We start from the raw sequence: 18,415 nt of genomic DNA, 5'->3' as shown, positions 1-18,415 counted from the left end.
CCGAGGTGAAGGACGGCTGTGGTCAGTCCGAGGTGAAGGACGGCTGTGGTCAGTCCGAGGTGAAGGACGGCTGTGGTCAGTCCGAGGTGAAGGACAGCTGTGGTCAGCCCACGGTGAAGAACGGCTGTGGTCAGTCCGAGGTGAACGATGGCTGTGGTCAGTCCACGGTGAAGGATGGCTGTGGTCAGTCCACGGTGAAGGACGGCTGTGGTCAGTCCATTGTGAAGGATGGCTATGGTCAGGCCCCTCGGTTCATGTCCAAGGATGAGCCTGACCAGACTGCAGCTGGGAAGACTCAGAGTGGCCACGGCTGAGTAGAACCGCTTCTGGGATCTGACCTTCCACCTACATATGAAGGTTCTGCTTTCCTCTTTGTGCCACCTTCTCCTGCTTCTCTGTCCTTACAACAAAGTGGTAATGGCAGAACCATGTTACCATGTAGGTAACAAAGTATTTAAGGGTAAGACTGGGCTCAGGAACAGCTAGGCCATGGGGCAGCATCCTCTCACAGCCATCCTGCTTCCGTAGTATGAGACTGTATTGGGCTAAGAATCAATTTAGGGGCGGACAGAGGGTAACAGCCTGCCTCTCCCAGGAACAGAGACCATGCTGCGTTCTATGTCTTTTGCTTGAGGGTTTGCAGACAAACATTCTATTGGTAAACAGTATTTCTTTGCTTCTCATTTTCTGGAATTTTCCTTGACATACACTTAGCTCAGGACCTTTGTATTAGTTATTTTCATGTTACTGTGATAGAACACCAGGACCAAGGCAACTTACCAAAGGCAGAGTTCCAGGACTGGAGAGATGGGCCAGCAGTTAAGAGCACTGGTTGCTCTTCCAGAGGTCCTGAGTTCAATTCCCTGCAACCACTTGGTGGCTTACAACCATCTATAATGAGTTCTGATGCCCTCTTCTGGCATACAGGTATTCATGGATACACAGAAATGTATCTTTAATAATAATAATGTTTAAAAACAACACAAAAGGCAGAGTTTCTTTGACTTTCCGTCCCAGGGTCAAGTCAGTTATGTCAGGAGGTGTGTGGCAGGAGTAGTGACATCAAGCATGAGGCAGGAATTTGGCAATACTAATACCTTCAAAGCCCGTCTCCCTGAAGTACTTCCTCCAGCAAGGCAGTACCTTCTAAACCTCCCCAAACAGCACTACCAGCTAGGGACCAAGTGCTCAAACACCTGGGCCTGTAGGGGCATCGCTCATCCACACAGCACAGCCCTTGGGTTGTTGGGACCTAGGATCTTGTTCCCAAGTCCCTTAAGCAGATACCGTTTGAGTGTCCACTGAAATCTCCTGCAAACCCTTGTCAGTTTTCTTCCTGATACTGACCTTTCTGTGTTCATTTCTGTGTGGTTAAAAAAAAAAGACAAATGCAACCAAATACTGTTTATTGGAAAGTCCATTGCAATCTTGTTAAGAAACAGATAAGGCATTATCTATAGATAATTAGCAGTAGCCAGGTAAATATCTTACTGGTAATAACCTTCTTAGAAAGATAGGGAAATGGCTTTGCCATGATTAGGTTACTTTAATGACATTTTAGCTGTCCACGTGGGACTCAGAAGCAGGTTGAGTTCTGTGGAAACGAGTTGGTTCTGTTTAGAAACAACGCGCCCAAGACTTGCCCGCATTTAGATTGTCTTCATTGCAGAGACGCCGGACTGAGAAGTTGAGTTAAAATGCCAAGTGCTATTAGTTCTTGTTGATCTCTGACCCTGCAGTACCCTGGCCAACTATTTTGCAAATTGTGTTTTATAATCAAGGAGGCAGCACTGGAGAGATGGTGAGGGGAGATGTCTGCACACCCATTCTCTCCTGGACACCAACCCGCAGCTGCACACTCCGCTTAGCTCGGAAGGGGTCTGCTCTGTGGGTCATCACGAAGCTGCTGGCACACTCATTGCCCTGTAAATCACTGTATAAGGGTTTGGGGCATGTTTTTTGGGGAACTAAAGTTTCTCTGTAACTAGCTGCTCACTTGCCCTCCCGCCCGCCCGCCCAACCTCTTTGGGACATGGAGGGTGGCAGCTGATGGCTGTTGCTTTTGTGTGTGTTCCACCTGAGGATGCTCATCGTGGCCACATACAGTCAGTTCAGGGAGTAAGGAGGACTTGGGAATGGTCTCTCTCCCTCCCTCTCCCTGTTCCTCTCTCTCCCTGTTCCTCTCTGCCTTTCTAACTCTGTAACGTTGGGGTAAGAATAGTAGAAATTTGGTAAGAAAGGGAAGGCAAGAAATGTCACTGCAGCTGTCTCAGTAACAAAGATGGAATTGTGACTGAAGCAAAGCTTAACTCCGTGTGGATTTTGCCACATTAAAAAACATATTTTGAAACATTCAGTGAAAGAGAATTTAGACATTTTTAGGTTAGGCTCAACCTTTTTTTAAACCATTCCTGTATTCCTCTGCTCTGTGCTATTCAGTGAGACCGGCTTCAGGCCTCGATCTTGGCCAGGTTGTCTGCAGTACACATGTCACACTTGCTTCCTCTCAGGGGCATCGCTATGCTCCGGGAAACCCGCCTTACCAGACATGTGCAGATTGCCCTCGAGGAATCTAGCCAGACACTTGGCTCACTGGCATCTGTGGCCCACATGGGGAAAGCCTGGTTAGGGGATTCATAGGCCTTTCACACTTCCAAAAGGTGAAGCTAATACTTGTAAGCCCACTATTAGAAGCAACACTGAACATCAGCATCTGATTTGGGAACCAAACACATGCCATGACTCAGGCTTTTGTGAGGAACAAGCTTTTGGGCTGCCACAAGGAGAGGAGCCGATGGAAGCGCTAGCGTACGAGGCTTTAGGTCTGGGGCATGAGGTGGAGCCCAGGGCTTTGCACATGCTCACATGCTTGCAGACTGCCTCTTGCCCTGAGCCCTGGTTTATTCTCCTTTAGAAACTGAGAATCGTCAACTTCTCAAGAATACTTCTTAAAACATTGGTTTCCTTTTTTTTTTTTTCTGACTAGATGTATCTTGTGGATATTTTAGAAGAATATCAAAAGCTGTGTCATCATTTTGTATTAAAAGGAAAAAATAGATTAAAAATAAAACCACAAATTATTCTAAATTCTATCTACCCCATTCTTTCCTCCCTCCCCACAGCTACCACCTTCCATTTAACAGATTAAGTGAGGCTGTGCACTATTGTAGAGAAAGACAGAGGTGGAGTTGGGCCTGTTGCCTCCCATGGCAAGTCTAGACACCCTGTTGTCACATTGAGAAGTGCTGTGTCCCTCAGAGGCTTAAGCTGAGACGGGAGCCTAATTTGGTCCACCTGGGCTGAGGAGATGACTCCTGCCCCCACCCATCTCCTGAGTGTCGCAGCCCATTAGAGTGGCTACTCTTTAGATGTTGACTCAGGATGATGTCCCCAGCGATGATCCTATGATCTCTCTATGACTCACCCTGGGTCCTCTAGCCAGAGCCTCTTCTGCCCTCAGCATCAATTCAGTGTGGACTCTTGGGGCTCAGTGCTGAAGAGGGAGGACCCCAAGTAAGGTGAGATCTCACCTCTGGACTCACATCCTTTTTGGGTACCAAGTCTTTTCTTCTGTTTTCTGCAAGTGCAGACTGACAGGGTGGTGTTTCCAGCAAGTCCCTGTGGGCCCTATTGGCCCAGATAGGAACCTTAAAGGGACAGAGGGGACATAAATGTTTGCTCTTCTTAATGAGGAAGGGTGAAGCAACTGAATGGAAGAGACAGCATTTAATTCCCAAAGTGCAGTGTACTAGTGGTGCCTCCTGCAGCTCTAGTCAGTGTGGCCGGGTCTTGCTGCCTGCAGAGCCTCCAGAGGGGTGATTTATTCATCTGCCTCCTTCCCTGTGATTTCCTTCATTCAGCCTTCCAATATCCATCACTGAAAAGCCTGCTTTCTATATGGGAGTTTACCCTGGTGGCTTGCCTGGAATACATTTTGAAGGATTAGTGTACAGGGCTTGGAGACTGGCCCCTATGCCCAGCACACGCTAGTGAATATTCATGCCGACACCTGCAAGGGCTATTTCTAAAAAGGTAGCTCCTGTAGAATACATTCCAAAGATGGGGGTTTCCTCTCGTCTTAGGATCCCTCCTCCAAGCAAATGTGGGAGGAATGATGGGGCAGGAGTCAGAGACTGTGAGAAGGACTAGACTCTCCCTTACCAGCCCTCGCCTGCACTCCAGCTCTGCATAGATCAGTGTAGGCGACTTTAGAGGGGAAAGGCAACTGTTCATTTAGCCTTTGGTCCTGTAACTCACACCAGTGTGGTTTGATTATGGCTGTTGAGTAGTTAGGAAAGGTAAAGTTGTAAGTGTTCATCTGAAAAGGTTTGTATTAAAACTTGTGATCCCAGCTTTGAAGATGTGGATCAAGAGAACTGTTCCGAGTGGCCAGTGATCAAAAGAATCCAATTGAAAAGCTTAATTAGCCATTTTTCCTCTAGCCATTGCAAGAAAGAAATCACACAAAATGTTGCTTATTTTCTGGCTTCTTGCCATTCTTCAAAAGATTAATCACACAGCAACATATTAAATTGATTAATTATCTTTTGTTTATAAGAACTTACAGTTAGTTCGGATTTTCACCTTTGTGTGCTGTGGGGAAGATGTTGCTATTATTGTTCTCATTAATGTCTTCATTTTAATGGTAAGCCGTGCACCACACGGGGAGTGGTGATTTATCACAGCTCAGCCTTGGAACAGAACAAGCTACCTTTTCTTTAAGACCCTACATCGTATATAAGTGCTCTTATGACTTACTGCTTTGGTCTTGTGTTTCTGAGGGTGGTTTTCTTGTGGACTTCACAAAAGAAATCCAGAAAACAGATATGTGGGGAGGAAAATTTTAAGACAAGTAGATATGAGAGCCAGCCAGATTTTGATTATATAGGGTCTAGGAGAATTGGTTCTAGGAGAATAGGTGAGGGCAGGAAGGTTCAGCCGGCACGGGTGGTAGTGAGAGATATTAAAGTCATCTCAGCAAGTGCCCAGGACTTTGTAGATGGTGCCTGTGAGGGAAAGAGGTTGCTTTACAGCTGGGACAGAGGTGGGAACCCAGATCTGACTCAGGTGAAGAGGTCAAGCTGGTAAGAAAGACAAAGAGACATGGGAAATAGTACTGACTGAGTTAAGAGACCAGAAACGACATTGGCTGAGGGCAAAAATAGAGGAAGGACATGATTGTGTAGGAAGAGTTTTGCCTTGTACTTCATCTCTGCTGGAGTGTGCTCTTGCCTGTGATGTTGAGTCAAGCCTTTGTTTGGCCCTTCCATTCTCTCTTGCACCAGATTGAGAGAAGACACAGATCTGCCTATAGCTAAATCGTGAGTTCTCCCGCCAGACACAGCCCTGTGAACGCTTGACCCAAGGGAGTGGAAAGGAGCTGTGGAGTTTATTAAATTCCTCTTTGGCCCTGTTTCTAGGTGCTTTGTGTAGGCTACGTGAGTGTGCTAGCATGTAGTGGCAGGAGGAACAGAAGAAAGAGAAGAAGCAGCAGCGAGTGGGCTTGGCTGCGGCTCAGTTGGAGCACTTGCATAGTGAGTGGAAGGCAGTCCAGTCCAGTGTTGATAGAAAAGAGGAAGGGAGGGATGGAGGTAGGAGAATGGATTAGTTAGTGAGGTTTTGTGAGAAATGCACTTCATCTGTAATCCACTCTCTCCCCCCACCCTCTGTAGTCTTAAATATAAGCCAGTTGATGAGGTGGTGGGGACTCTCGACCTTTCCTTAGGGTGCATCCCTTGGCTGTTTTTATGTAGGGATGTGGAGCCAGGAGTCTGTTCCTCCCCACACTTGTTGGATGGAGGCCGTGGTGGATCATTTTACCTTGTAGGACTCATGAAGACTGAAGAAGTCAAACACTTAGCTTATAAACTAAGTCCCTAACACTTAGCTTATAACCCAGTGAGTCCTGAGCTCTTTGTCAGGTCTGTTGGTCTTACCCTCCCAATAATTTCATAGACTCCAGGGGAGGGGGGCAGATAACATAAATGCATATTGCCTTTAGCTCTTAGAAGATAGTGACTCTGGCCTTTTAAAGTTACAGTGGCCCCTGATGCTCTCCCCAGCAAATGAATCTGTAAGTGAGCTGGCTGAAAGTCTAGGAAGCCCTCGGCCTCCTGCTGATCCTCGTCTGTGCCTGCCAGGAGCCCATGGCATTGAGTGTTTCTGTGTTCCTCCACATTGTGACAAAGCTGCTGAGATCTGGCCAGATGGTCTTGCTGTAGAATGGGAACTTGATAATGCCAAATTTAAATATCAGGAAAGATCTGTAAAAGCTGCCTACCTGCATAATGTGCCTGTGCCCTAAAGGTCTTCAGCAGCATGACACTTGAACTTGTCAACCAGTCCTGTACCTTGATACCACCTACTTGCTTAAGGAAGGGTCTGTATTGTAAAAAGAGTCACCTTCGAAATACGAAAGAGAGCTTTTCTTCTGAGGGTCGTTGGCCTAGACATAGTTTTATCATATTTACATGGAAGCTTAAAAATGAAAGAAATTCCTTCAAAAATGACTGTGTAGTATGAAATCTAGATCATAAGAGTGGGCCAAAACTTACATGTGAAATAAAAAATAAAGGCTTACCAAGTGAATGAATAAAGGTAGCTGGGACAGTGTTTAGCCCATGTCAGAAAATTAACCAATGACTTAGACAAAAGTTCTGTGTTGAGAAGCAGGAAGTGCTCTGGTTTTCCCTTTGTGTGGTAATGTATGCACAGGTAGCTTGAAGTGGGTGTAGTCACTCACTGCTATCCCACCATCCAAATGGGTAGATGCAGAGGTCCCAGGAGTGAACCATCCGCTCCTCATTACCACCTGACCTTGAATTAAAGCTTACTCTCTCCAAGCAGGAGAGCCATGGTCCTGTCTTGACTCCCCCATAGGCCTGTTCTCTACTTGCAGTGCCCTGGATTATGATATGACTCTCTTGTTGGCAGTTGTCCTTGTACAGTGGCCTCCACGAGTGTCTATTTGGCCACCTCCCTTTATTTTTTCCTCTTGGGGCACCAGTGCATACACACAAACTACAGGCAGCCGACCAAGATCCTGAGCAAGACTGAGCCCTGACTAGGACCACTGTGTCTAACTTTCTTAGAGAACCCATGGTCTGTGTCTGCTGTTGTCTGAATAGGAAACACCCTTAAAGACCAGCCCATGAAAGGCTTGGTGCCCGTGATGCCCAGGATGTTTTCAGCAATGGAGGAACCTTTTAGAAGTGAGGCCTAGTCGAAGAGTCAGGTCATCTGAGAATGCCTTAGAAGGAAGTCTGGACCCTGCCCTTCCCAGCTCTCCTGTCGGCCTCCTGGCTGTAAGTGGTTTCATTCCATGTACTCTGTCTCACCAGAGACCCAGAAGTAATGGGCTGAAACATCAAAAACTGCTGTGGCCAGGTATAGTGGCTCACGCCTTTAATCCTAACACTTGGGAGCAGAGGCACACAGATCTTTGTGAGTTAGTTAGAGGCCAGCCTGGTCTGCATGGAGAGATCAAGGTGAAAGCCAAACGGCAAAAACCTGTGTGCCAAAAGAAAGCTGACCCTCTTTAAAGCTTATGACCTCAAGTATTTTGTCACAGAGATGTTTTCAGCGATGGAGGAACCTTTTAGAAGTAAGGCCTAGTGGAAGAGTCAGGTCATCTGAGAATGCCCTTCCCAGCTCTCCCTGTCAGCCGCCTGGCTGTAAGTGTAACAGACGGTGCCCTAGCTTTGAGAGATTAAGCAGCGTCCCACAGTACGTGGAGGCCTTGATGGGTTCTGCCTAGTGTACTTGCCAAGAGCACCTTCCTTCTGGTGAGTGGCTTGCAGTTCCCTCCTGATGCTAGAAGTCCAGTGTTCCTTCTGCCCTAGGAGGCTGTGTCCTTGGAGGCCTGGCCACTGTGGCCACAGCTCCTTCAGTCTTCTCGTTTCTGGGATCTTCAGGGCAGCGTTTGTCCTCTTCAGACTCTGCTGAGGATCTCATTTTGGACTTGGGTCCTCCAGCAGTTCTACTCAGTTGGACCCTGCTCCTAACCAGAGGACACACACACTATCAGATACCATGGCAGACAACAAGAAACCCTCTCATTTGTGGGAAACTCCGTTTATCACTAGTCAGTCTGGAGCAACATCAGACAGCTGCACTGGCTGTCTGCCCCTGTTGACAATAGGAGTCAGAGAGGGGCTCTCATATTGTGTCTGTCTTCTTTGCACCAGAACAGTGAGAACTATATTCTTCAACGAGGCGCAAGTGCCTTAGATCCCCACTTGGTTGCAGCATCTGATCTGTTTCCAGATCTCTGTTCTGGCTTCAGTCTACCCCTCAGCCCAGTAGTACACAGTACTTCCCTGCCCCTTGGATCCTTGGACCTGCACTGTGGCCTCCTTGTCCCTCTGGTCAAGCTCCCCAGCCCCTCTGCTGGTTGGTTTTGAAGTGTGCTTGGTAATTAGTCAGTGCACAGTCCAGTCCCTGCAGAGCTCCCTCACTGAGCCAGTCCTCACCCCTCACCTTGTCATCCCACATCTCAGTCCAGCCGCTCTCAACCTCTACAGAAACCACCTCTCCTGCAGCAGGAAGACCTTGCTCCAGTGTGCTCTTAGCTTGATTGGTTCCAAGTGACAGAAGCCAAGTAAAGATGGTTTAAGCCATAAAGGGAGCTTCCTTGTGATTGGGTAATTTCTCATGAACCCTGGTGGCACATGGTGGGCCTGCCTGTGTCAGCAGCAGCCCCACTAGGTGTCCATGGCTCCTTCCCTCCTGGTGCCGCCCTGGAGTGTCTGCCTCCTCGTTATCTCGTGTAAGGGGCAGGGCCAATTGAGGCCATACCCTCTGGTTTTGAGGCAGGAAGTGTGATTAGCTCAGCAAGCGTTTGCTTCCTAGGCTGCAACCAGGATTGCAGGACACACTGGGCCCAGGAACTCCCACACCATTTTGAAATGGGACTGCAGGCAGTTTTCAGAGAGAATGCCATGTGGCGCACAGTCATCCAAGCCCTCCAGAACATATGCAGAGGGCTATCAGCTTGAGACTGAAAGAACCCAGGTACCCAGCCAAGGCAAACATTGAAGGTCATGGGGTGAGCTTAAGTAGACTCGAAGATTTACCTAATGGTGCTTCGTGCCTGGTAAAATTTTGGAATTGTTTAATGAAAGACAACTATTTCTGAGGAACTTAAAGGTTGGTTCTCTAAGAATGTTATTTATACTTTTTTGAGGTTATGAATGTCTTTGACCATTTATAAGTGAATTCTATAATGTATAACGTCACTAATAGCCTGGTTGTTGATCTTGCTTTGGTTGGCTGTTTTCCCCGAATGAGGAAGCTCTTAGCAACAGCAACAGTGTGTTGTGTCTCCATGTCTTCCAGGGAGGCTGCCACAGACACTAGGCAATTAGAAACAGGCCAGTAGGCCCCTGCTCCTGGTCTAAAGGCCTCAATTCAGTGGAGAAGCTGTTGATCTCTCCTGTTAGGCTTCAGCCATTGTTCACAGTCTGCTATGGAATTAATCCCTTAAGAAAGGGATAAAAAAACTGCCATTCAGCACAATGCAGTTTGTCATCGCATGCATAATGCAGGCTTTCCAATTAGAATGCTACAATTTGGAAACTTTCTTCACAGACTGATGAGAGAGCAATTATTTTAAGAAGGGAAAACTGAGTCCACTGGGTTTGCCTCCAGTCACTTCTGACTCAGGCCACAAAGACAAGAGTTTTGAAATCATATTCACTATCGAATTTTGTATCAAAACAGCAGCAAGGAGAGCAATTAGTTGCTGTAAACTGAGCCCTGGGTAATCAATGGTATGCAACCAGCCAGAGCATTTATGGAAGATGTAAGCAGAATCACATCTGTTAATCAATTTTATAAAGAGCCAGCACCTCGCTGTTTTTAGGGAGACTCCACTGTAAGAATAAGGGGAGATGGAGGAGCCAACCGGTAATGTCACCAGGCGTTTATGCGGTGCTCATTAGGTAATGAGGTCTGTGGCAGTCATTCACAGACCTGATCTGCATTGGTGAATCTCTCTGGTAGGATAAAGTCGGCCTCTTTGAAAATGGCTTCTGATAGTGGGGGTAGAGGGGGAGGGGTATGTTTAAGGAGCTCATCTTCTTTAAGGTCACAAGGAGTGTCTGTGCTGGGCGATCACACTCTGCAAACATTCCCAGCCAGATTACAAGCCAGAAATGTCTCTATGCTGTCGGTGCAAATGCCTAAGAACAGACTTTGCAGGCAGACAAAGACTCGCGGGCGGTGTGGGGTGTTACACTGTGCCTAATGAGAGCCCAGTTCCAACCTGTAGAAAGAAAGGAGCTTGGTTCAGGTTTGCTTATAGGGTTTAAACTGAACCTGCTTTTTCAGTAGAATCAACAAAAGGACTGATTCATGACGCAGTCCAAATCCCAAGCAAGTATGCATCCTGGCACATGAATTTGGATCTTATAAAACTCCCCGAGTAGAAGTCAGAGCCCTACACTTGATAACCCGATATCCATCAGTGTCCCTTTCCACTCGAGTCACCGTGACCCTGCATTCCCCAGGGACTCTTAATAGAAGAATAGAAAGGCGATGTCTCAACCAGTGTGTGCTCTTGGCTGCAATTCAGGACAGAAAAAATTTAGGCTAGGAAAAATTACTAAGGTAAAGATCGATGGACTAGGCTAATAAAAATTAATATCTTTAGCATGCCAACTCTGATAGGCAGTGAATTAATATCCTTCAGATGTAGAGGGCATTTTGTAAGTCATTAGCAATAGGATAAATATAGAAAATACACAGAATGTTCAAGTTCGATGATAAGTTTTTTTAAAAAACGTGCAAATTAATGAAATGTGTTTTGTCCCTAACACCAGGGTGTTTCTAAGTGCGGGTGTCTGTAAGATGCACAGAAAATGGCACTGGCTAGAAGCCACTGGCAGTTTAACCTATTACAGATTTTTTTTTTTTTTTTTTTTTTGGTTGAAGGTGAGAGGAGAGGTCTACAGCTATTCTATAATACACACCACAACCTCAAAAGAAGAACTTGTTTTGTACAAACTTTCGAGAGAAGTAGTGGATTTTAAAAGAAAAAGTAGATCCCAGAGATTTTCATATATAAATGTTTAAGAAAAGTAGTGGGTTTAGCTAATGTTTATTGAAGAATTTTCCTGACAGTGAAATCTTACTAAGTACCTAATTGTTGAGCACTAAGAGACTTTAAATTGTTGGACATTGGTAGAATGAAATGCTATGAAGTCATTACCTATGATATAGAAGATTCGAGCCATGGAACTCGCTCTGTAGTCCAGGCTGTCCCCAAACTCAGATCCTCCTGCCTCTGCCTCCCTTTGTTGGAATTAAAGGTGCGTGCCACCACTAATTAGCTTCTGATACTTCAGTCACTCCAAGAATCTCTGGGGACATTCACAGTACTCATAATTGCTCGACACTCTGTGTCTTCTCCTTATTGTGTATCCTCAAGGCGGTCTCTTATGAAACATCTGGTTAGGTTCTGTCCCACAGGGACCAAGTGTTTTCATTTGGGTTTCTTTAAGACATTTATTTACTCATGTTTGTCTGGAAGGATAGGAGGGAATGGTGGCTCACGCCTTTAGTCTCATCACTTGGGAGGGAGAGGCAGGTGGATCTCTGAGTTCAATCCCAGCCTGATCTACAGAGTGAGTTCCAGGACAGCCAGGGCTACACAGAGACTCTGTCTCCAAACAAACAGGAATAAAGCAATACAAACGGAAGAACAGCCTCCTACTGAGGATTGTCTTTAGAGAATTCTGTTACTAGAACTATGAAATGAAGAATTAATTTGCTTGGTATTTTTCATATCTGTATTAGCAAATGACTATTACTTGATAGCAAGCAGAACTTAGAACTGAAACTGAGAATTGAAAGGAAAAGAGCTAGGCCATGGGCACAGTCCTGTCATCTAAGCTGCTCTGAGGCCTGAAAGGTAGGAGACCAAACAATTTAAGGTCTACCTAGGCTATGGAGTGGAAGTTCAAGGCCAGCTTTGTCAACTTAGTCTCTGCCTCAGAAGGAAAACTATGAGGGCTGTGATCGTCCCTCAGTGGTAGGACGCTTGCCTACCCCAGGTGAAAGACTGAGAAACAACCACAACAGCATTAATTCTCCACAGTAGTAGCCTTACACAAATACAAGGAATTCCATTGACTATAGCAAGATTCAAAGAAGGCCCAGGATTGGCTGTTACAGAGTGATGGTTTACAGTAGAAATATAGTTCAGATGTATAAAGTAGGAATAACAGGCAGGGGGATTACAGAACTGGGTTTAGATTGGGATACCCGGCTGCAATCTCGCATCACCCATACACTGACAATGAGCTTAGATAAGGTACTCACAGCTGCAAGGCTCGAGTCTACCGTTTATATAACTCGAGGAGAGCAGTTGTGCTTGCTGAGAGGGTAGTTAGGTGTATGACAGATCAGACTGCAGAGCACCTAATTGTGGACCACATGCGCATTAAAGCCATGTTGGCTGTCATTATCATCACTGCTGCTGCTGTGTCTGCCTAGCTGACATCTCCAGAGCGCTGGCCTGAGTGAGATGCTGGGCTGAGCTCTGGGTAGAGAGAAACCACTGAGGCCAGGTGGTGCTGGTGCACACCTTTAGTCCCACACTCAGGAGGCAGAGGCAGGCAGCCTGGTCTGTATAGAGGAGGACAGCCAGAGCTAGAGAAACCTCATTTGGGGGGTAGGCAGGAAAGAAAGAAAACCCATTTAGACATGGGCACTGCTTTCGTGTGCTCACTGTTGTGGCTGATTGGAAGCACGTGCATGTGACTTCCTGTTACACGGTGTGACGTTGCACATACTCTGTTTAGGCAAAGATGGCAGAGATAGTGGAGATGAGTGATCTGTTTCCTCTGAGGCATAGTCAGCTGCCAAGCACAGAGCCTATATTATAGGCTCAGATTCTGTTTTTAATTGGAGAGCCACACATGGAGCATACACACATCTTTTGTGCATGGATTGATGAATATGTCCAGGCTCCCATAGCCATGTGACTACCGTTGAGATAAAACTCGCATGTCTCTGGCCTTCTAGAGGCTACCCTCATCTTGCTCCCCAATCATACCTTCCTCAGAAGGAGCTGCTATTCTGAAACTGGTAGGTGAGTGTATTCTGCTTTGAACTTGGAGTAAATGGACTCACATAGGCCATTAAAGTTCTCACCTGAGCAGAAAAAGGGCTCAGAACAAGACCAAGATAGTAAGTTCCCAGGTAATGAGTGTGTTTTCCAGTACAGTTGGCCTTCACACACTTAGGGTTCACATAGTTGCACATTTACCTAAAAGGACACACAATATTTTTGGTCAGTTCCTTTAAAAATACAGAATAAAACTATTCAAATGGCATTTACTTTTATTGGGTATTATGAGGCACGTAAGGATAATTGGAATTTTGTAGAAGTCAGGTGGGACATTTAACAATCCTGCAGCCACTCAACTCAAGAGGCTCAAGCAAGAGGATTGAGGGCTCACTGACCTAGCCTGCACCACAAGACCTTGTCTGGAGAATGTGCATGCATACACATATGCACATCTCTGTATATGTGTGTGTTTGTCTACACTTATGAGTTTGTATTCACATGTCAGGGATATATGAACATATGGATATATATTCCTATATATATGACTGTGCATAGATTCTGTAATATATAAAATATATATGGTGTTTTATATATATACACATATACATACACACACACACACATATATATATACATATACATATGACTAGTATGTCCATAGACTAGTCTCTTACAAATGCTAAGGGATAGCTGTATCTCCACAGCAAGTTATCTTACCAGAGTCATGTGGAAACCTGGTAAGAATGAGAAGAAACATAAAACACGGTAAGTATACATTAGCATCCATTGGCGGCACCGATCCCCTGAGCAGGTGTTTCTTGGATCTTATCCTCAGCTAGCTCAGATGCTACAATGAAAGCTGGAGAGCCTGAAAAGGTGACTCAGGACAGACATACTCCCTCCTAAGCCAGTCTGAACTTGGCTGGTAAGGGGACAGAGGCTCCCTGGGATTGGGTGGTTAGTGAAGCAGACTTCCAAAGATGGGACCCACAGCCTGGCCCAGCCCTTCCTTCTCTTCATGTCCTCATGGGGAGTGTCTCTCCCTCTGCAGTCCTGGATGCAAGGTTGGGCACAGGGGGTTGGGGAGGAGTGACACAGGCCCCATGACAGGATATGAAGACAAGGCCATGTTCTCTCTCTCCTCAGGTTATTACTCTGGGACTGCGATGATCGAAGCTACAGCTACTATGTTGAGGTTTCCACCAATCAGCAGCAGTGGACCATGGTGGCCGACAGAACGAAAGTGTCCTGCAAGTAAGTAGCACCTTTCACTGTTAGGGCAGCCTCTGTGAGCTCAGAGGCCCTTGAGAAGATCCCTGCAGGGAGGTGGAGTGCATTCCCATGAGCCTTTGTTTCAGTTTGACTACCAAGCATTTAAATGAGCATTTCTGTGATGTGCACAAACAGGTTTTACCTGTGACCTGAACTTAAAAATGACTGACATACTCTCACGAAAGTAAGAGACTCCCTGTGTAGTCCTCCCTCTGAGCTCCAGTCCTCACTGCCTTCTTAGGAACTTGAACTTCCTCGGAGAGTTTTACATGAGCAGTTACTGTGGGGCTCTGTCCTCTCATCTCATGCCCGTCCTCATAGCAGAAACCTTGCCTCATCGAGAACCTAACCCCAGGAAAGCCATGATGCATGCGCCTTAGGCGCTCAGCTGCCTTTGGCACTGCTGGGTCTGTGCGAGCTCACCTGCCCGCCTGTGGGGACACCCGGGAGGAAGAATCCTGGGCTTCTGACCAGTCTTGAACCACGATGCCTGGGAAGAGCTCAGTGCCTGTCAGGGGGGTTTCTTCTGGGAGACAAAGCAGAGCAAACCTGAGACTTGGTCTTTAAAAATCAAATTCGGATTCTGTTAGTCAGACTCCATCCCTGTGACACAGAACTGAGAAACAGCTTACACAGAAGAAGGCTTTGGGGCTCATGTTTCCGGGGTTGCTGCCCATATCATGATCTTTCCAGGTGACTCTGGGAGCCAGAAGAGAGGAGCTGCAGCAGCCCCAGTGTCGGCTTCCAGGTCACGCCTCTGATTCATGACGTCACTCCACCTCCATCGCCAGCACAGGCTGGTGACCAGACAAGCCTTCACACATGGGCCTCGGAGGGCATTTACACCCAAACTCTAATATCTTCCTGTATTCTAAGTTCACCCTTAGGAAGTGTGCAATCGTGCATTTTAGTACATCCACAAAACTGGGCAACCATCATTCTCTGGTGTCCAGCAACATTTGTCTTAGCCCTCCTGAAAACAAACCCATTTCCCTTCATCTGCTCCAGCATCTAGTCAATTACTTTGTCTCTGTATCTGCAAATGATAAGAAGCCTATATAAACGGAATCATAACACGCACGACCTTCTGTTCTCAGTGTCTTCTCCGTAGCATGTGCTCCAGTTCGTTCTGGTTGTATCTGGCGTACGGGAGGATTTTCTTTCTGTCTGGGTAAATAATATTCCGGTGTGTGACCTCATTTTCTTTCATTGTTCATCCTGACAGATATTTGAATTGCTTCTTCTCTTTAGCTTTAGTGATTAAGGCTGCTTTGCATGTTTCTGTGCAGGAGAGTGCGCGAACATACTGTTTAAGCGTTCTTGGGTAGATCTCTTACCACATCATATTTCTTTTTTTTTTTAAGATTTATTCATTTTATTTATTTGAGTACACTGTCACTCTTTTCAGAAAAACCAGAAGCGGGCACCAGTTCGTATTACACATGGTTATGAGTCACCATGTGGTTGCTGGGATTTGAACTCAGGACCTCTGGAAGAGCAGTCCATGCTCTTAACTGCTGAGCCATCTCTCTCGGCCCATGCATCATATTTCTTAATGGCATTGATGACTGTATGCTTGACTCTGTTCAACACCATCAACTACTGTTAGAGTAACTGTATTGAACTTTTTGAAGGCCAGCTGAGCTGCTCTGCATGGCCCTGAGTGGTTTGTGAGAGACCAGTGTCCTGTCCTTGGCGGCCTTGTTATCGTTGTCCCTGGGCCATAGTCATCAAAGTGCATGCCACTGAGGCTTTGATTGGCCTGTGGCTCGTATGCTAAGCATCTCCTAGTGTGCTTGCTCCACTGTAATTTCTATTCTAATGTCTGTTCTTTGGTTGGTTGGGTGCCAGGATTCCCCATCTGCTAGGGAGTTGCTCTCCCTGAGCGATGCTCCCGGTCCTTGATTTCTTAATGGCATTGACAATGTGTTTGAGTCAGTGTTCAGTACCATCAGCCCTACTGTTGGTCATCACACAGCATGTTTATGGTGCTGTTCACACTCGGCTGTAACATAGAAGCTTTGGTGTTTAACTGGCTTCATGTAACAGTGTAACAGTCCACGTGGCTGCTCCTGCTTGTGAAGTGGACCCTTATGGGTTCATCATAGTTTGGGGGCTCGTTGGTATCTACTGCATCTAGCAGATACAGGTCATGGAAGCAGAATGAGAAGTTATAGCTCATTCTAAGAAGCCCTGGCTTGTATAGTGTGGCTTCCTCCCACTCACATGCCACTGGGGACAAAACAGCCTGTCCACAGGAGTGTTACTAGAACACCACTAGTCAGGGAATATGAGTCCTGTGAGCACCTTGGCTGTAAGGTAGGGAAACAAGCTATTATCTGCTAACTAGTACTGCAGAGCTTTCATACATTGTATCTCCTTGTCTGGAGACAAAGTGCCTTTTGGGATATTGCCCTTGTTTATTTGGTTTTAAGATTTATTTATTTTATGTATATGAGAACACCATTGCTCTCTTCAGACACATCAGAAGAGGCCATTACAGATGGTTGTGAGCCACCATGTGGTTGCTGGGAATTGAACTCAGGACCTCTGGAAGAGCAGTTGGTGCTCTTAACCGCTGCCATCTCTCCAGCCCACCCCTTTGTTTTATAAAAGAAGTAGTTTGAGAGAAGAGGTATCTTTCCCATGGAGCAGGGGCCAAGTTTTCATTCAGACTCTGTGACAGAGCACACGCTTTACAGATCACAGTATTACAGAAGAACACCAAACTCGCTGTGCGGAAGTCATGGGAACAGGGTGGTTACTTTGTTCTAGTCTGATGGGACCCTTTACAAACAATGGCATGCCTCTAGCCCAGTGATCCACCTGCCCCAATCCTCTCTCCAGAGCGAGACTGGATCCCCACAGCTCACCGTCTTTGGCATGTTTTTTTTAAAAAAAAAAAAAATTTATTTTTATTTACTTTATGTATATGAGTGTTTTATCTGCGTATGTACCTGCATGCCAGAAGAGGGCATTAGACTCCGTTAGAGATGGTTGTGAGCCACAATGTGGTTGCTGGGATTTGAACTCAGGACCTTTTAAAGAGTAGCCAGTGCTCTTAACCACTGATCCATCTCTCCAGCCCCATCCTTGGCATTCTTGACGTCTTCTCTGTCATGTATATGTTTCTTTATAAGCCTCCATCCAGGGAGCACCACTAGCCTTCACGAGAGCACGCTTGCCATACACAGAATCTCCTCTGTGCAGATTCTCTAAGTGCTTTTGCCTGGCCATCAGCATCTTATTGGTTTGTTTCCATTCATTGATGGACTTAAATAATTAACAAGCTCTCAACTTCGATTGTGGCACACAGGCTCTCTGGTAGTGGTTTACATATTAATAAGCTGTGAACTTCTGATGTATCAGAACAAACAAGAAGGAAAAGGAAGGCAAGATTCTGTTGACTCCATTAGAATCAGTGGGAACAGTTAGGATTTTACATGTATAGATGTAATCAGTTCGCTGTACCTCTACCATCTGTGTGGTCCCTTGGGTCTTTCAGCAGATGTTAAGAGAAGATCCTTTTAGCATGGAGAACTGCAGTTTCCTGTTCATGAGAGGTAGTACGGTAAGAGTGGTTGGGTGCACAGAGCTCTGGTTGGCCTGCTCTGGTTTACTTCCATGGTGAAGATGCTCTTTCCTATTGGAAAAGTCTGGCTTTAGTATTGGCAGTTTTGTTTTTTAAACTTTTTTGTAGCTCTTGTTCTTCTCATATTCTCTTACCCTGAACCTTCAGACCTTACAGTCAAGTTATTCTCCTCCTCTGCTCTCTTCTAAACTGTTGGACCTAATCGTTTCTAACAGTTTGCAAACAGCACACCGAACGTTAAACAATTCAGGGGACCTGGGCAGAGAGCACAACTGACCTTCCCATCTTCCTGTGTGTTCCTCAGAGGTGCTGCCTCTGACTGTTTATCGGCTTTCTGGTTTGTTTCCTGCTAACCTCTGTATTATCGACAGCATCTTATTCTCTGTTCATTCAGCAGCTTTATTAATTTTGTTTGGAGTGTGAGGTTTACCCTTAAGGGTCTCCACCAGCCTGTTACTGAGTCACACTCACTACTTACC

At 46.1% G+C, this 18,415-nt stretch overlaps 1 protein-coding gene across 3 annotated transcripts in view; it reads left to right on the top strand.

Annotated features, from left to right (window-relative positions):
* The window catches only part of Btbd9 (BTB domain containing 9), a 351,427-nt gene that overhangs the window by 281,756 nt on the left and 51,256 nt on the right, over window positions 1–18,415 (top strand). For 2 of the 3 annotated variants that reach the window (XM_021186356.2, XM_021186357.2), the window contains exon 9: window positions 14,219–14,326. In XM_021186356.2, the coding sequence (XP_021042015.1) occupies window positions 14,219–14,326 (108 nt within the window). Of the gene's footprint in view, window positions 1–14,218; window positions 14,327–15,037; window positions 15,606–18,415 lie in introns of those variants that run through there. The other variant, XM_021186361.2, reaches the window with a different exon arrangement.

Source organism: Mus caroli, chromosome 17 (genome assembly GCF_900094665.2).
Source record: "Mus caroli chromosome 17, CAROLI_EIJ_v1.1, whole genome shotgun sequence".
NCBI classification, from domain to species: Eukaryota; Metazoa; Chordata; class Mammalia; order Rodentia; family Muridae; genus Mus; species Mus caroli.
Note: the sequence above shows the minus strand (reverse complement) of the source record. Positions and strands in the feature narration are given on the sequence as shown.